General features: G+C 48.7%; 1 protein-coding gene across 4 annotated transcripts in view; it reads left to right on the top strand.

Annotated features, from left to right (window-relative positions):
• Positions 1–18,251, top strand: part of LOC115095098 (5-hydroxyisourate hydrolase-like) — a 173,459-nt gene that overhangs the window by 60,725 nt on the left and 94,483 nt on the right. Inside the window, exons 1-2 of one of the 4 annotated variants that reach the window (XM_029608330.1) lie at positions 16,905–16,985; positions 17,830–17,972. In XM_029608330.1, coding sequence (XP_029464190.1) covers positions 17,839–17,972 — 134 coding nt within the window. In that variant the 5' untranslated portion in view covers positions 16,905–16,985; positions 17,830–17,838. Of the gene's footprint in view, positions 1–16,904; positions 16,986–17,096; positions 17,252–17,829; positions 17,973–18,251 lie in introns of those variants that run through there. The other 3 variants (XM_029608331.1, XM_029608333.1, XM_029608329.1) reach the window with 3 other exon arrangements.

Here is an 18,251-nt window from a genome sequence, read left to right on the forward strand (position 1 = left end):
GGTGGTCCAGCGGGGGTCTGGGAATGACCTCCTGCACTCGGGCCGTCAGCTGCCAGTATTCAAAATGGCGCCGATAGCCTTTGCCCTTACTATGTCACAGGGGCTATCGGCGCCATTTTGAATACTGGCAGCCGATGACGTGAGGGCAGTAGATGGCTCCCGGACCCCCCTGGACACCAGGGAGTTTTGGTAAGTCTTGGGGGGGTCAGGAGGGTGGGGGTTTTGTTTAAATTCGCTCCTTTAGATGGCTGAATAATTCGGTGAAAATTCTTTGTATTCGTGGGAATCGCGATACGTTTCGCTTCCCCACGAATACATCGAATATGGCCCTTACGTTGCGGATTGCCAAAACAATCTGGATGCTCAAGTGCCTAGAAAGGCGCTTAACTAAGCTGGACACAAGCAAAAATCTCCATCAACGAAATCACACCAGAGTTGCACGGACATACAACCACACCACACCAATGAAAGCAATGGAATAAAATGACCCCCGACTCAGCACTGTCACTTAAGTCGTGCCATGACCCTGTTGGTAAAAAACCCAAACTAGCATTAGTGCAACTCCCTGCATTGCCCGTGAATAACCTCCTCCTTTGCATGCCATTAGCATGCACTCGCGCAGGAAAAACCGCAGGTCCTAAGCGTGTTCGAATGCGCTTTTTACTCGTGCACAAAACCCTTATTACATCCCTATTGTTGCGGTCCTGGCCGCGAGCACCGCAACCAGGCCCTTACCTCCTTGTTCCCGGACCTGCTCCCGCCTTCTGAGCCCTGGCTTGCGGCCTGTTTGGCGGCGTCCCCGCTGGGGCTGCGCCGCCATGAAGGTGCCTGAGGACGCCCTGCTCCTAGGAGCACGTGCACCACTTGGGCGCCTTTCTAGCCCGTTTCCCGCCAGTGGTGACTGCCCAATTCCTGACGTCAGACGCCGCAGCCTTGATAAGCCGGCCGCTGCCGTCCAGTCCTTGCCTTGCGCTGTGCCCCGGAGTGATCCGCTTGGCTTCGTCGCTCCGTTCCTGCTACAGTACCTGGTTGGTTCCTGCCTGCTACGGTACCTGCTTGGTTCCTGCCTGCCTGCTTGGTTCCTGTCTGCTTGCTACAGTGCCTGCTTGGTTCCTGCCTGCCAGCTCAGTACCGGCTTGGTTCCTGTTTACCTGCTACAGTCCCTGCCTGGTTCCAGTACCCAAGTCTTGCTACAGCTCCTGCCTGGTTCCAGTACCCGAGTCTTGCTACAGTTCCTGCCTGGTTCCAGTACCTGAGTCCTGCTACAGTTCCTGCCTGATTCCAGTACCCGAGTCTTGCTACAGTTTCTGCCTGGTTCCAGAATCCGAACCCAGTTACAGTATTGCTACTGTCTTAGTCTGGTTCCAGTTACCTGTCCTGATCCACAACCCGCCTAAGTCCCAGCGGCCGGGCCCCTACTGGCTCCTCCCGGGGGGGGGGGCTTTGGCTTCCAAGGGTGAAGCCACCTAAGTCCCAGCTGTTAGGCTCCTATGGGCTCCTCCCGTGGGAGTACCAGCTTCCAGGGTGAAGAGCATCTAAGTCCCGCCTGAACATCTGCCTCCCGGCCTGCTATTCATTAGAGACATTGACCATCTATTCCCAGTCTCCAGCAGGTCGGCCCAAGGGTCCACTAAACTGAGACTCCCACAACAGATTGCCAGGCCATGGACTCGGTGGATGCGCCTGTTCCCTTGGACCTGCCAGGGTTGGCCCAGCAGCTGCAGTATCAAAAACAATACCTCGAGGTCCTTACTGGTTCGGTAGGGGAGTTGTCGGCCCGATTGGATGCCAGGGCTTCGTGAGCCCCAGAACCAGCACCCGAGGGCCAAGATTCGTCAGTGACTCAGCTGCTGGCACCCTCCCGCTATGCTGGTGATTTAAGGACCTGCCGCGTCTTCTTGAACCAATGTTTTGTACGGCTCTCCCTGTTGCCTCGGCAGTTTCCCTCAGATGCGGTGAAAGTGGCATATATCTTGTCCTTGCTCAATGGGAAAGCCTTGATATGGGCTTCTCCCCTTTGGGAAAACAATGATTCTTCACTAACGGATTTACAACTGTTCATCACGAACTTTCGCCAGGCCTTTGATGAGCCCGCCCGAGTAGCCACGGCTACGTCTGATCTGCTGCAACTTCGTCAGGGGGCACGCTCCTTGGCAGATTACGCAATGGAGTTTCGGACTTTAGCCCAGGAAGTAGGTTGGCAAGATGGTAGTCTTAAGGCCATCTTCCTGGAAGGCCTCTCCGGATGCATTAAGGATGAGATTGCGGCTCGAGATCTGCCGGAGGACCTCAACGCCTTGATTGAAATGGCTGCACGCATTGACTGCCGCCTACAGCAACGGGCCAAGGACCAGCGCTCCTCTCGCCACAGTCCAGCTCGTGGGCCGAGACCTGCGCCCTCTCCTAAGAGTTCTCGTCCAGATGCTCCCACCTGCAAACCCATGCAGCTGGGACGGGCCCCGCTTTCTGCTGAAGAAAGACAATGTCACTGTTCGTTGAAGTTGTGTTTATATTGTGGCCAGAAGGGCCACTTCTTGGCACGCTGCCAGGAGTATGCGGAAAACGCCCAAGCCTAGGAGGTCGGGAGGAGCTCCTCCTAGGCTGTGCTACAGCTCCTCAATGTACAGTTCCTGTTACTCTGGAATACCCCGGAGGATCCTTTGAGATGATGGCATTCCTGGATTCCGGAGCCGGAGGTAATTTCATCCTGCATGATCTAGTCTCCCAGTTGCGGATTCCTACGCATAGACGGGAGGTCCCGTTATGAATTACCTCTATCCAGGGGACGCTCCTTCCTGGTCCCGTCCAGATGTCCACGGCACCCGTTACGGTCCGCACCAGGGCGATCCATTCGGAGGAGATAGCCTTCCTAGTGTTGGATAAGGCTGTCCACCCCGTGGTGCTAGGGTTGCCGTGGTTACAGAAACACTTGCCCATGATTCAGTGGGATATGCTACAGATTGTTAAGTGGAATCCCTTCTGCCTGGCTAATTGTATGAAAGTGCCTAAGACTCCCGCACTTCCGTTGATGCACACTGCCGTGGGTCCCCCTGCACCTTATGAGGACTTCACGGATGTATTCTCCAAGACCAAGGCGGAGATCCTTCCGCAGCATCGTCCGTATGACTGTGCTATTGACTTGCTACCTGGTACTATGCCCCCGTGAGGAAGGGTTTATCCCTTATCTATACCTGAGACCCGGGCCATGTCCGAGTACTTTGCAGAGAATTTGGCCAAGAGGTTTATCCGCCCGTCCAAGTCACCTGCAGGGGCAGGCTTTTTTTTGTCAGCAAGAAAGACGGCTCACTGAGGCCGTGTATAGACTATCGAGGCCTAAATTCGATTACCAAGCGAGACCGCTACCCGCTCCCGCTAATCCCGGAGCTCCTTGATCAGCTTCAAGGAGCGAAGATTTTCACAAAGTTGGACTTACAAGGAGCATACAGTTTGGTCAGAATCCGTCCCGGAGATGAGTGGAAGACCGCGTTTAATATCTGAGACGGGCATTACGAGTACCTCGTGGCCTTTCGGCTTATGTAATGCCCCGGCGGTGTTCCAGCACCTGATGAATGAGGTGTTACGGGACCTTCTGAACACCTGCGTAATTGTTTATCTTGAATACATGCTAGTCTACTCCCAGGACCTGCCATCACACCGTCAGCATGTCCGTCATGTGTGCCAGATACTTAGGGAGCATGGCCTGTACGCGAAACTGGAAAAATGCAGCTTTGAGAAGACCTCCCTGCCGTTCCTAGGCTACATAATCTCTGCAGCAGGCTTTCAAATGGATCCTGAGAAAGTGGCGGCTATTAAGAATTGGCCCCGGCTGAGGGGTCTTAAAGCGTTGCAACGCTTCCTCGGCTTCTCCAATTTCTACCGTCATTTTATTCCCAATTACTCTCGTATTGTGGCTCCATTAACTGCCCTCACCCGAAAGGGGGCTAACGAGGTGGATTGGCCAACTTCTGCCTGCCAAGCTTTTGAGGCCCTCAAAGAAGCCTTCTTATTAGACACCTGCCTTCGTAATCCGGATCCCAGCCGGCCCTTCGTGGTGGAGGTTGATGCCTCCAATGTGGCCGAAGGGGCCGTACTGAGCCAGTACTCTGATTCTGGACAGCTGTTGCCCTGTTCATATTTCTCAAGGAAATTCTCCCCGGCAGAGAGCAACTACTGTGTTGGTGACAAAGAGTTGCTAGCCGTGAAACTTGCCCTGGAAGAATGGAGACAGTGGTTGGAGGGAGCCAACCATCCGGTTACCGATCACAAAAACCTAGTATTCTTGAAGCAAGCCCAATGCCTGAATCCAAGACAGGCCCGGTTGGTTGCTGTTTTTTGATCGGTTTGACTTTACCTTTACGCTACCGACCCGGCTCTAAGAACGTTCGAGCTGACGCGCTTTCACGCTCTTCTGAGGTCGAAGAGACTCCTGACACACCTCAGTATATCTTGGATCCCGTGAAAGTAAGCCTTGCTGCAACCTTGGTGTCCTCCCAAGGGAAGACCGTCGTTCCGCGTCGCTCCCGGAGAGCAGTTCTCGCTTGGGCCCATGACTCCCTCACGGGGGGTCATGCTGGTTGGAAAGGGACTTTAGACTTGTTAAACTGTTTTTACTGGTGGCCAATGGTGAGACAGGACATCCAAGCCTTTGTGGGCTTATGCCCTACTGTGCTGTTCAAAAGCCGCTCATCGGGAAGCCCAGGGGCTTGTTGCAACCATTGTCCATCCCAGTGGAGCCTTGGACACACATCTCCACTGATTTCGTTGTGGATCTTCCTGCCTCAGAGGGTAATTCGGTCATCTGGGTAACCGTGGACCGATTTTCCAAGATGGCGCACTTTGTTCCCTTGCCAAAACTATCTTCTGCCCCTGACCTGGCTAGCCTGTTCGCTCAGCATATCTTTAGACTGCACGGTCTCCCGCAGGATATAGTCTCTGATCGAGGACTGCAGTTTACAGCTCGCTATTGGAAAGCCCTATGCAAACGCTTCAATTTGCAACTTAGTCTTTCGTCTGCATTCCATCTCCAGAGTAATGGGCAAACGGAACAAACCAATCGAACCCTGAAGACTTTTCTCCGTGCCTTTGTGGATGAACGACAAGATAATTGGTCCAATCTACTCCCGTGGGCGGAGTTCTCGTATAATAATCACACGCATGCTGCTACTGGAAGTTCACCGTTCCTCATTGTCTATGGGAAGCAACTTCGACCGCCCCTACCTTCGCCTGAACCTAGTACACTCCCGGCAGTGCAACTCTCAGCTCACCAGCTTCGGTCCTTGTGGATCTCTACCCAGGAAAAGATCCGTAAAGCCGCCCTGTCCGCCAAGGAGTGGGCGGATAGGCATCGTCAGCCAGCATCTATCTTCCTCCCAGGAGACCGTGTCTGGCTTAGCACCAGAAATCTACAGCTACGTATTTATTTATTTATTTTATTTATTTAAAAACTTTTCTATACCGTTGCTAGGTTAAGTACCATCGCAACGGTTTACATGTAGGCACATATTTAATGAGGGTAAAAGCGTACTATAGTGCATTCTAACAGGTGCCGTTAAAGGTTCGGTTACAATATATCATTAGACATAGACATTTCGCGAAGTAGTTCATGACCAGTTGTACCAAGGTACTTACACGGGTGGTTTTATCACACATAGTATTATAGTTATGTTTGTTGTGGTGTAGAGTTCATTGATTAATCTATTGTAAAGTTCTACTTACTGTTTGTCTGTGCCTTTCTGATTTTTCCTGAATAATTTCTCTCTATTCTTTTGTCTCTTTGTAAAATGCTTGTTTTCCGTCTCAAAGACTAGCTCCGAAATTCTGTGGGCCCTTTCGAGTCGCCGAACGAGTGGGAGCAGTCTCATACCGTCTACGCCTACCCTCCTCCATGCGAATACATGATATATTCCATGTGTCTTTGCTGAAGCCTCTTGTGTTGTCCAGTTACCACTTCCGGGCTCCTGAACCCTCGGACCCTTCAGTACCGGACGAGGTTACGTATCAAGTACATGAAGTTTTGGATGTCCGGTTTCACCAACGCCGATGGGAATACTTGCTTGCCTGGGAGGGTTGCGGACCCGAGGATAACTCGTGGGAACCGGCCCGTAATATCCTCGACAAGGACTTATTACGGCAGTTCCATTTGGATCACCCAAGTAAACCTGGATCGGCTAAAAGGGGAGGTACTGTTGCGGACCTGACCGCGAGCACCGCAACCAGGCCTTTACCTCCTTGTTCCCGGACCTGCTCCCACCTCCGGAGCCCTGGCTTGTGGCCTGTTTGGCGGCATCCCCACTGGGGCTGCGCCGTCGCGAAGGTGCCCGAGGATGCCCTGCTCCTAGGCGCACGCGCCACTTGGGCGCCTTTCTAGCCCGTTTCCCGCCAGTGGTGACTCCGCCCAATTCCTGACATCAGACGCCGCGGCCTTGATAAGCCGGCCACTGCCGTCCAGTCCTTGCCTTGCAACGGGTTAGCTTTCCGGTTTCCTGTTGCGCTGTGCCCCGGAGTGACCCGCTTGGCTTCGTCGCTCCGTTCCTGCTACAGTACCTGCTTGGTTCCTGCCTGCCTGCTGCAGTACCTGCTTGGTTCCTGTCTGCTTGCTACAGTGCCTGCTTGGTTCCTGCCTGCCAGCTACAGTACCGACTTGGTTCCTGTTTACCTGCTACAGTCCCTGCCTGGTTCCAGTACCCAAGTCTTGCTACAGTTCCTGCCTGGTTCCAGTACCCAAGTCTTGCTACAGCTCCTGCCTGGTTCCAGTACCCGAGTCTTGCTACAGTTCCTGCCTGGTTCCAGTACCTGAGTCCTGCTACAGTTCCTGCCTGATTCTGTAACCGTCTCTTTTTAGTCAGTAAGGAGGTCCAGACAACTGATCCGTAAAGATAGACTTTTATTGCCAGCAAGATGCAGCTAAGACAAAGGCTCAGTACAACTGCATGCCCCTCCCCTCCAGGAGCAGACTCTTATGCACTTTACAGTTCTTATCTTTTACACATGCGTTCTAAGCATTGCTGAGCAAGCATATTCCGGCTGAAGGGGCTACTGACCCCCTCCCTAGACACCCTGGAACTTTCGTGAAACTTCTCCCATGTTCTGCAGGAGAGGCTGCTGGGACTTGCAGTTCTGGAAAGGAATTCGCGAGTCTGCAGTAATACAGCCCATCACATAATACATCCATTGTTCTAATCTAGGTTACAGCAGTGAAAGCTTATCAGAGAATAAGAACAGCGAAGCCAAAAAAATGAAAATGTGCAATGTGCTGACAGAGAGTTTCTCAATGTCCTAATTACAGCTGTATTGCAGACTGTAAGTAAACCCGTCATGAAGCAGGGAATTCTGGTACATGAAGTCCTTTGTCAGGTTGAAGCGTTCAGACCCCTTCATTCCCCCCTTTGATACTTATCATTCTTTATGAAAAGTATCACACCATCACAACGCAACTGTGGAGCTGAAAGAAACAGAAACAAGAAAAATTAGCAATTTGAGTTCTCAGGGGGCCCTAATTTCCCAAACAGTCCGATGGTTTCTTCACGGGTTTGAGACGGATGGGCCCTAATGGCTCCACCCCCCTTTGTAGCCCGAACTTGTCATGTATGGGAAGATGGCCCAGGATAAAACATGAGGATGGTTAAACAGGTTCTATAGGCTCAGAGGAATACATGTACAGTGACAGGAGCTGCGTTGCTGTTTTGCGTTCAGCAATGTCCTTCATCACCCGACGAAGGCGGTTTGAGCAAGAAAGTAATAATTCAGGGTCCTAAAAGACAAAACAGAATTAAACTGGCTGGGATAACAAACAAGCTCTTAAATCCACCGATCATGGAAAACCAACCACGGAATCCATTGGTCCAGTCCCAAGCACTATTCCATTGCTGGACAGGGATGTGTGCCATCTTGACCATGCGATCAGTGATGTCTTGGATAACCTTGTTTTGGTCATCTACCTGTAAACAACAATTGGAGAGGTTAAATGTTCCACAAACCCTCCTTCCTGGGCCAGAGGATAATCTAAAACCAATCTATTCTGGTACACTGCAGTCATAATTTTGGTATTTTGTTTTGCCCAGAGTTTAAGAGCGAAAGCAGTCGTTGGTGATGAGCTCCAGGACTACCTGAAGCCTGATGATTCGATGCAATTAATACTGCTTGGAAGGGTTCCCGAGTTGCCCCTTTTTGCTGCTTCATCTGCTCTCTGATTTCCTTGACAATAGGGTTTGATTTCCTGGTGTGTGCTTTGCAATGTATTACAGCCACCTTGCGAGGTAGCCAAACTGCGTCTAGTAATTCACGTACTTCTGATGCATTGTTCAATTGTTTTCCCTCTATAATGCTCCATGCACTTGAATTGTAAGAAAGGCATATTTAGAGTCTGTATAGATATTTACAGTTTTCCTTCTGCCAACTGCAGAGCTCGAGTAAGGGCAATTAGTTCAGTTTTTTGTGCAGACGTTCCTGGGGGAAGAGGTTGAGCCTCAATGATTTCATCTTCGGATACAACAGCATATCCAGCAGAACGTATCTCATGAATGATTTGGCTGCTCCCATCAGTGAATAAAGTCCAAGCTCCTTGCCAGGGTTGATCCCTCAGGTCTGGTCTACTGGAATGTATTGTAGTCATGACTTCTTCACAATCATGGGCAACTGGTTCAGGTGCCGGCATAAGAGTGGCCGGGTTCAAGTTTTTGCTGTCCTGTATTTGAATTTCAGGTGTTTCACACAGTAAGGCTTAATACTTGACGAGACGTGAATTAGTCATCCATTTTGGTCCATGAGTCTCTAGTAATCCTTGAATAGTATGAGGAGTTGTTACTTGTAAAGTCTGTCCAAATGTTAGCTTAACAGCTTCGGGTATCAGTAAGCATGCAGCAGCAATGCTTTGAAGGCAACCAGGCCATCCTTTTGCAACATTGTCCATTCCTTTTGACAGATATGCAACAGGTCGTTCCTATGATTCAAAAGTTTGAGTCAATACCCCAATGGCCATTCCTTTCTTTTCATTGATGAACAAATGGTAGGGTTTCATTACATCAGGTAATCCTAGAGCAGGGGGTGAGATCAAGGCTTCTTTCAGTTGATGCAGATTTGCTAGTTCATGTCCTTCCCACTGGAAGGGATGAGATTCCGATTCTTTTCCTCGTAACTTGTCGTACAGGGGTTGGGCAATAACTGCATAGTTAGCAATCCACAGTCTACAGTATCCTGCAGCTCCAAGGAACGCTCGGAGCTCTTTCTTGCAAGTGGGTACAGGTTGACCTCGTATTGAACTAGTACGAGAGATTCCAAGACAACGAGTGCCTTCACGGATTTGGAAGCCCAAATATTCCACTTCCAATTCACAGATTTGCGCCTTCTTTTTACTTGCACGATATCCTTTAGAGTACAACGTCTTTAGCAAGTGGAGGGTGGCTACTGCACATTCGAGGTACGTCTCTCGAAACAACAGAAGGTCGTCCACATACTGTATCACTGGCCCATACATGACTTGGTACATCTTCAAGTCTTTTGCCAGTTGCTCACCAAACAGCGTAGGTGAGTGCCTAAACCCTTGAGGCAAACGAGTCCATGTGTACTGCTGCTTTATTCCAGTGTGCGCATTTTCCCATGTGAAGGCAAAAATCTTCTGACATTCCTCCGCTACCGGAACGGAGAAGAAAGCATCTTTGAGATCAATGACACTGTACCACTTTGACGCAGGAGAGACTTGAGCCAAGATTGAATATGGATTTGGTACGAGGGCTACTAGATCTGCTACTTGATTATTCACCTTCCATAAATCCTGTACCGGTCGGTAATCAGTAGAACCAGGTTTCTTTATGGGCAACAAAGGGGTGTTCCAAGCAGATCGGATTCGTCGGAGAATGCCCAAATCATACAGTCTCTGCAGATGTATCTGGATTCCTTGCCTGGCCATATATGGAATGGGGTATTGAGGTTGATTAATCACCTGTGCATTCTGGTTCATCTCTATCCATATGGGGGTAGCGTCGATAGCTATTCCTCCCGGGTTCTGTTCGGACCATACTTGGGGTACACTATCCATCAGTTGTCTTCGTTTTAGTTGAGGGGGGTGTTGTTTTCATATCGATGTTCGATGGTTCGTTCGCCAAATGTAGTCTCCATTCTTCTTAGAGGGGACAGATGAGTATCACTGGATGGTCCCCGAAGGAGGCTTTAACTTCCCCTGTTGGTTGAAATCTCAATGTGGTCTGAGGCTTACACAGCAGGTCCCATCCGATAAGGGATACCATGGTCCCGCCTACTTGTATACTTCATTCTTTCTGCAGAGGGGCAGTGAGTACCTGACCTGAGGCACCCACTATAGAAACAGTCTCTTTCGTCGGGGGGGCCGATTGGTGCAGTCATGACAGATCGTTGGCCTCTGAGTCCAACAGGCCCCTGATTTTTGTTGTGTTACCTCGTGGATCTCCACCAGAGGGTCAGTGGGGATTCTTCCCTCCCGGTCTCTTCAGGCTGTATGCTCCTTGTCGCCTCCCCCGCCATCTGCCAGTGGGGGTTGTTCGATCTCCTTCCTCCTCGGCCCCTTTGTGTCGGTGCAGGTCCATTTTTGTCGTTAGTATTCACTGCAGGGCTCCCGTATTTCTTTTGCCATTCTTCACAGTCTCTCTTCCAATGGCCTTCATTTTTGCAGTACGCACACTGATTCTTTCCCAAAAGGGGGGTCTTGTTCCCCCTCCTCTTCGCGGTCTGCCATTGTCTTGGCTCCTTCCCGTCCGAGTGTCCTCGAGAGCGGCGGCTAACAGTCACTTTCTCCTTCATGTCTCTACTTGCTTCTCTCTTTTCTCTTCCACTTCTCTATTTCCACATACTTGGTCTGCTATAGCTTTTAACTGGCTGAGGCTCATGCCCTCAAAGCCTTCGGCCTTCTGCAGCTTCTTTCGGATGTCGGGTCTCTATTATTAAGTTCCTGGTTGCAGGGACGGGCCCTTTTCTTCTCTTCCTGATCCCTGTTCCCATACATCTCAAAATATGATGAAAAGATCACAATCCATCTGGAAATTGAATAGGTGACCTGCGCCTGGAGGCAAATCAATTCTGACGAGGCTGAGAAGCTGCAAAACATTGCTTCCTTCATACTTGTAAGTTTGGCATTGGGTTAATTCAATAAAGTCAACCTGGATCTGCAGGCAAGGATCCAGGGGGGGGCGCTTTAGGTGTGCAGGAGTGATGATCAAACCCTTGGAAGCCTTGTATCAATTACATTGCAAACACTAAGAACATATGGTAATAGCCAGAGCCCAGCCCCCACCAGTGGTAAAAGAACATAATTGCAATATATATATATATGTGTGTGTGTGTGTGTGGGCCACTACCACTGAATCAAAATTTTTAATATTAAGTCTTTGTTTTCTGTGGGTTTTTTTTTTTACAAACGGCATCCTGTAATTCCCACAGTCAGAACTGCAGCTGTCTTATCTTGCCGCTTGCTATGCCCTGCATATTTAACAAAGCTTTAACAAAGGTCCCATTCTTAATCATTTCTCCTCTAATTTTCCCAGAGACAGCTTCAAAATAAACTGCGTCAGAAAAAGGGAGTTCATACTTTATCATGCGTTCCAATGTAACTTTTAAATAACAGATAATATATAGGAGACAAGTAAGAACAATAATTAACATGGTATTAGAGAATAATTGACTAACCTGTGGATGTATCGAGAGAAAGATAAGCATAGGGAGGACACTGGGATAGAAGATATGAGAAAACTAAAAACTTCTGATTAACAACGCCAGCATTGAAACGCACAGCCATATTGAATGCACTACGCACTGGCTCAACGTCTTTTTTTTTTTTTTTCTGGCTCGATTCCCTCCTCTCTCCTGTAATTATCTCTGCCGTTAACCCTTAACTGCCATCAAGTTCTAAACTTCAACACCAGTAAATGCATTCTCCAGTAATCAAATCAGTATTTTAACTTAACACTGTACATTAATTTGTTGTATAGTAGTCTTGTGCAATTAAAAACAATTAAAAAATCCCTGGTACATGTGCTTGCAATTCACAGATAGCAGTTACATACATTACAATCCTTAATTAATAATGGGGACTTCCAGTTCCCCATTTTGTGCACCTGAGCCACCATTACGAGGGCGGCTCCCTCCACTAACTTCTTTGCCCATGACGGAGGATTCTCAATGACTGCAATCCAAGCAGTTATGTACGGTATATCTTCAGGGCAACCCGGATTCCCTTCTCGTATAACTATATTCTGGACCCTTTTGGCCGTTTGGAAATCGAAAGTTCCTACTGGAGGCCAATTTACACACAAACTGGGCCACCTATGGGTGCATCGTTGAATCATTCCGGGTTTTGTACATTTTCGTCTATCAAACACTTCACTATAGTGCTCCGTCATGGCTTTTAGCGGAGTTGAATAGCCCCCTCCCATTAGGATAGAATCACAGACAAAGGAGGGAAGGGAAGACGGATAGGTAAGGGGTCCGTACCCGTCAGACACAAAAGGGTCACAATCGCCCCGACTAGGACGCGGTCAGCCCGGCCTAGAACTGCGAGGCCATTCATTCTCTTTCACACAACAAGAAACCTATTCCCACTATCGTATGCTTCACTTATAATTTTCTCCTTTTCATGCGCGTGGTCTTCGGAACGTAATTCCTACTAACACACTGCGTGGGGTGTGATCAAGGCCCCCTCGGTCCGCCGGGGATGGACCGGTTACTCTTTATCTATTCTTCACTTCTTCTACTGTTCCCATAATACTCGCCTGCAGGGGTCTTCCGATTGTCATGAAAGCCTTCTTCCCGGATCACCAGCCCAAAGGTCTCAGAGGATCTCCGTGGAATGACCCCCTCAGATACCTGATCTCAGACCCCCTCAGATACCTGATCTCAGATACCTGAACTCAGCGGTGGCCACTCACCAGGCAAGTCTGGGGGATCACTCCGCCACAAAATCCCCTGGACCAACTGGGGGGCTAAAATAGCGTCCCCGGTACCTCCTGGCTGGCTCGCCAAATGTAACCGTCTCTTTTTAGTCAGTAAGGAGGTCCAGACAACTGATCCGTAAAGATAGACTTTTATTGCCAGCAAGATGCAGCTAAGACAAAGGCTCAGTACAACTGCATGCCCCTCCCCTCCAGGAGCAGACTCTTATGCACTTTACAGTTCTTATCTTTTACACATGCGTTCTAAGCATTGCTGAGCAAGCATATTCCGGCTGAAGGGGCTACTGACCCCCTCCCTAGACACCCTGGAACTTTCGTGAAACTTCTCCCATGTTCTGCAGGAGAGGCTGCTGGGACTTGCAGTTCTGGAAAGGAATTCGCGAGTCTGCAGTAATACAGCCCATCACATAATACATCCATTGTTCTAATCTAGGTTACAGCAGTGAAAGCTTATCAGAGAATAAGAACAGCGAAGCCAAAAAAATGAAAATGTGCTGACAGAGAGTTTCTCAATGTCCTAATTACAGCTGTATTGCAGACTGTAAGTAAACCTGTCATGAAGCAGGGAATTCTGGTACATGAAGTCCTTTGTCAGGTTGAAGCGTTCAGACCCCTTCAATTCCAGTACCCGAGTCTTACTACAGTTTCTGCCTGGTTCCAGAACCCAAACCCAGTTACAGTATTGCTACTGTCTTAGTCAGGTTCCAGTTACCTGTCCTGATCCAGAACCCGCCTAAGTCCCAGCAGCTGGGCCCCTACGGGCTCCTCCCGGGGGGGGGGGGGGGGGGGCTTCGGCTTCCAAGGGTGAAGCCACCTAAGTCACAGCGGTTGGGCTCCTAAGGGCTCCTCCCGGGGGAGTCCCAGCTTCCAGGGTGAAGAGCATCTAAGTCCCGCCTGAACATCTGCCTCCCAGCCTGCTATTCATTAGAGACATTGACCATCTATTCCCAGCAGGTTGGCCCAAGGGTCCACTAAACTGAGACGCCCACAACACCTATAGGGCTTTGCGCGGGAAAACATGCGTACAAACGCACATAGAAACCTGCAGCAGCTTCAGCACACCTTATTACATCGGCCCCTATGAACTGTTTTTCATGCCCCACCCAGGAGCAGACTAGGACGAGCGCTGCAGCAGCCGTAGGGGTTAATCACGTCCCTGTGACGCACGTTATACAAAGAATTAAAGTGTAAGAGGTTAAAGTTTGGGCAGGCACCCAGGCCTGCAGAGGTAAGACACCCCCCCCCCCCCCCACTAGCAGGGGCAGTGACAGGGCCGGGAGCTTGACCCAAGCTGCCAAAGTAAATTAAATTGCTGCTATTTCCTCGTTTCTTTGTGAGCTTTAGATCTGCCCATACTGCCACAAAGCCAACTAACTACCCTCAGTTTTTCCAGTTTCTGTTAATGTTTATCTTTCCCCAGCTGTCCTAGCAGGGCACTGGAAAGTGCAGCTAAAATATCTGCAATTTAATAGTTTTACAGTTTCCTTATTTAATCAGGCTTCAGGCTGTGTTGCCCCTGAAAGCTAGAGAATTTATTAGAGATGACTAGTATCTATTTCCCTATTGATAGTCTGGCAATTGTTATTATTACTACTGTGCAAGACATTTCCATCTCCAGTAAAGTAAATTATCATCAACTTGCGATATACATGTCTATCTCAGTTGATCTGTACTTTGTCCGATTTTACTTATTGATATTTTGTGTATCCCATTTATCTGTTGAAAACTGAGAAGGGCTACCAAAATGATAAGGGGAATGGAACAACTCCCCTATGAGGAAAGACTAAAGAGGTTAGGACTTTTCAGCTTGGAGAAGAGACGACTGAAGGGGGATATGATAGAGGTGTTTAAAATCATGAGAGGTCTAGAATGGGTAGATGTGAATCGGTTATTTACTCTTTCAGATAGTGGAAAGACTAGGGGGCACTCCATGAAGTTAGCATGGGGCACATTTAAAACTAATCGGAGAAAGTTCTTTTTTACTCAACGCACAATTAAACTCTGGAATTTGTTGCCAGAGGATGTGGTTAGTGCAGTTAGTATAGCTGTTTTTAAAAAAGGATTGGATAAGTTCTTGGAGGAGAAGTCCATTACCTGCTATTAAGTTCACTTAGAGAATAGCCACTGCCATTAGCAATGGTAACATTGGAATAGACTTAATTTTTGGGTACTTGCCAGGTTCTTATGGCCTGGATTGGCCACTGTTGGAAACAGGATGCTGGGCTTGATGGACCCTTGGTCTGACCCAGTATGGCATTTTCTTATGTCTTATGTCTGTGAATCAAGTGGATTATACATTTTTAAAACAAGCTTATTTAGCCTTGTAGGGAATCAGGAATATTCTGAGCAAATATTTTTCTCATCTCTTGGAGCACCATGTGATGTCACTCAGGCCCGGGGCTGCTGTTTGACGAGACTTAGGGCTGGTGGCACCATGTGATGTTACTCAGGGCCGCTATATGACGTGACTTAGGGCTGGTGACACCATGTGATGTCACTCAGGGCCGGGTCAGCTATATGACGTGACTTAGGGCTGGTGGCACCATGTGATTTCACTCAGGACTAGGGCATGCTATATAACGTGACTTAGAGCTGGTGTCACCATATGATCTCACTCAGAGCTGGGAGATACCATGTGAAATCACTCAGGATTACAGAGTACTGCTGTATGATGTCACTTGGGGGAGGGAGGGCACTTTGTGATGTTACTCAGGACTGAAGGGTACCGATGTGAGATGTTATTTAGCCTGAGGCTTGTGAATGTCTCATCTCTACAGCGGGGAACTTAAAAACTACAGGAGTGAGAATGTCAGACAGCAGCAGACATTTTCTGAAACTCTTTTGAGGCTGAGTGACTGAGTTTTCTTATGCACTGCTCATTTTAACAGGGATGCTCTGCTGAGCTGTCAAGAGGTCACCCAGTCTCTAGCTAGAGGCTTTTGGCTGTTCTTGCTTTCTAAAGTCACATGCCAGTGCATTGTGGTATTTGTAGTCCTGTTTCTTCCACTCAAAATAAGCATTGCAGGGATTAGTTTGTGACCGGGTGGAGGGGGGCAGGGGGTAAAAAAAAAACCAAAAAACTCCAAGACTGGCTTTGGGTCTTCTTCCAGAAACCGGCTCACCTAAGCTTTGAGCCATCTGCAGTTGCAGAAATGTATGGCATTCTAGTGAAGGGGTAAACAAGAGCATACCTAAGAACTTACGATCTCCAAGCATCTTGAGATTGTCAAGGATTAGCGAGGTAGCCAGAAGGGTGGCCAGCAGCAGCATGTGCACAAATTTTCTTTCTCACACATGCTAAATCACATGTTTACTCACACTCTTCCTCATACATGCTTACTCTCACTCCTCATCCACCCACATACATGCACTCACTTCTCTCCCTCATCCATATTCTCACATACACTTATTCTTTCCTCACCTTGAAACCACCAGCCTCCTCTTTCCCCAGACTCACGACCAATGCTGTTCCTCTTCCTGCCGCATGGGGCAGATGCTCCTCCTTGTCCTCCTCCTGCTGCGGGGGCTGACGCTCTTCTTTCATGCCTACGCTGCTCCAGCCATTTTTTATTCTGGGCTATGGGGCACCCAGAGACCTGGCAATGTTTTCAGAATCCAGAGTTCCCAGGTATGGTGAGGAGGGATTTGATGGGTGATCAGAAAGTAACAAGTAAATCGCCCCCATCACTAGAATGCCTTTTATGATTCACGTATGGCAGCCATATTACTTTATATTTGCTAGTAATGACATCTGCTTATTTGAATTCTGACCTGAAGATGAGATTATTAGCTCTCAAAAGTTAATCAAGACATGTATTAAGTCAGTTGAATATATTTCTTGATTAACACCAACCAAAGCCATCTAGCTGCCACATCATTGTTTTGTTAACTGTTGTATTTGTAAATTCAGAAAGTATTGGAAAGCTGTGATGTGGCAGCTAGATGGCTTTGGTTGGTGTGGTGCAGCACCATCTACTGTCTGTCCCAGATATTTACTAGCAGGTGGGAGAAACAGGAAGTAAGGATTGTTTATGAACCCCTGTGGCCGCTGCAGACATCAGATCCTTCTAGGTCAGTGCATGAGCTCTGGTCGCTTACACATTAATGAGAAAGTTATGTCTCTTGACAGACAGTGTATAAAGCTAGAGATACCTCTGATCCACTCCTGTAAAACTGTTGAGAACCGACAGGCACCAGATCTCTAAGAACAGCCTGTAACACATTCTTCACGTAGCAAGGGTGCTGCAGAGGTGTCTTGGCAGAGCTGTGTATGAGGGTCAGAGTGCTGAAATAGTAGCTGGTGCTGCAGGGCAGGACTGAGGTGCATTGATAGAGCTGTGAGTGGGAGTCACTACTGTAATTGCAGGGGGTGCTGCAGAGCAGGAGTGAGGTGCACTGGCAGAGTTGTGTATAAGGGTCTCAGTGGAATAGCAGGAGCACTGCAGGGCAGGAGTAAGGGGCATTGGCAGCCCTGTGTGTGTTGGTGGGGGGGTGGGGGGTGTCTCAGTACTGGAATAGCAGAGTTGCTGCAGGACAGGAGTGAGGTACATTGGCAGAGCTGTTTGTAGAGTGCCAGTACTGGAATAGCAAAGGGTGCTGCATGACAGGAGTGATGTGCATTGGCAGCCCTTTGTGTGGGGGTGGGGGAGAGGTCTCAGTACTGGAATAGTAGGGTTGCTGCATGGCAGGAGTGATGTGCATTGGCAGCCCTGTGTGTATGTATGTTTGGGGGGGGGGGGGGTCTTAGTACTTAAAAGCAGGGGCACTGCAGAGCAGCAATGAGGTGCATAGGCAGAGCTCTGTCAGAGAAGTGTACAGTGTTTATCTGAGCACTGACACAACATACCATTCCACATTTCAAACCACAATTATTGAAAATATCGTTGAATTACAGTTGTTGTGTTTTGCTTTACAGTCTAAAGGTATGTCTACCTCACCTGATAGTCCACTGACCACCCATGTGCTGGACACAAGCCTTGGAACTCCTGCTGTAGGTCTGATGCTACAATTGGCCAGGCTGGAGGAGTCCAGTAAGAAGTGGATAGAGCTAACTACAGGGTAAGTGCTGGCCCAAAGAGCAGCAGGCAAGAAAGCTCAGTTGTTTACCTTTTTCAGGTTTTCTCCAGAGACATGAGGCTAAATCTTTCCCAGCAGATCTTCCTACAAAGCTGCCCAGATATCCTCTATGTTAATAGCAAGCTAAACTTCCACTGTAAAATGGAGGTGGGAGGGACTCTGTGGCTGATTTAATCTGCTATCTACAGAGAACACCTGTTATGCAATTTAGTGTTCTCCGTTGACCAGCAGGATTCCTAAACTGAGGGCTGTTTAAGATTA

Source organism: Rhinatrema bivittatum, chromosome 7, assembly GCF_901001135.1.
Source record: "Rhinatrema bivittatum chromosome 7, aRhiBiv1.1, whole genome shotgun sequence".
Lineage (NCBI taxonomy): Eukaryota > Metazoa > Chordata > Amphibia > Gymnophiona > Rhinatrematidae > Rhinatrema > Rhinatrema bivittatum.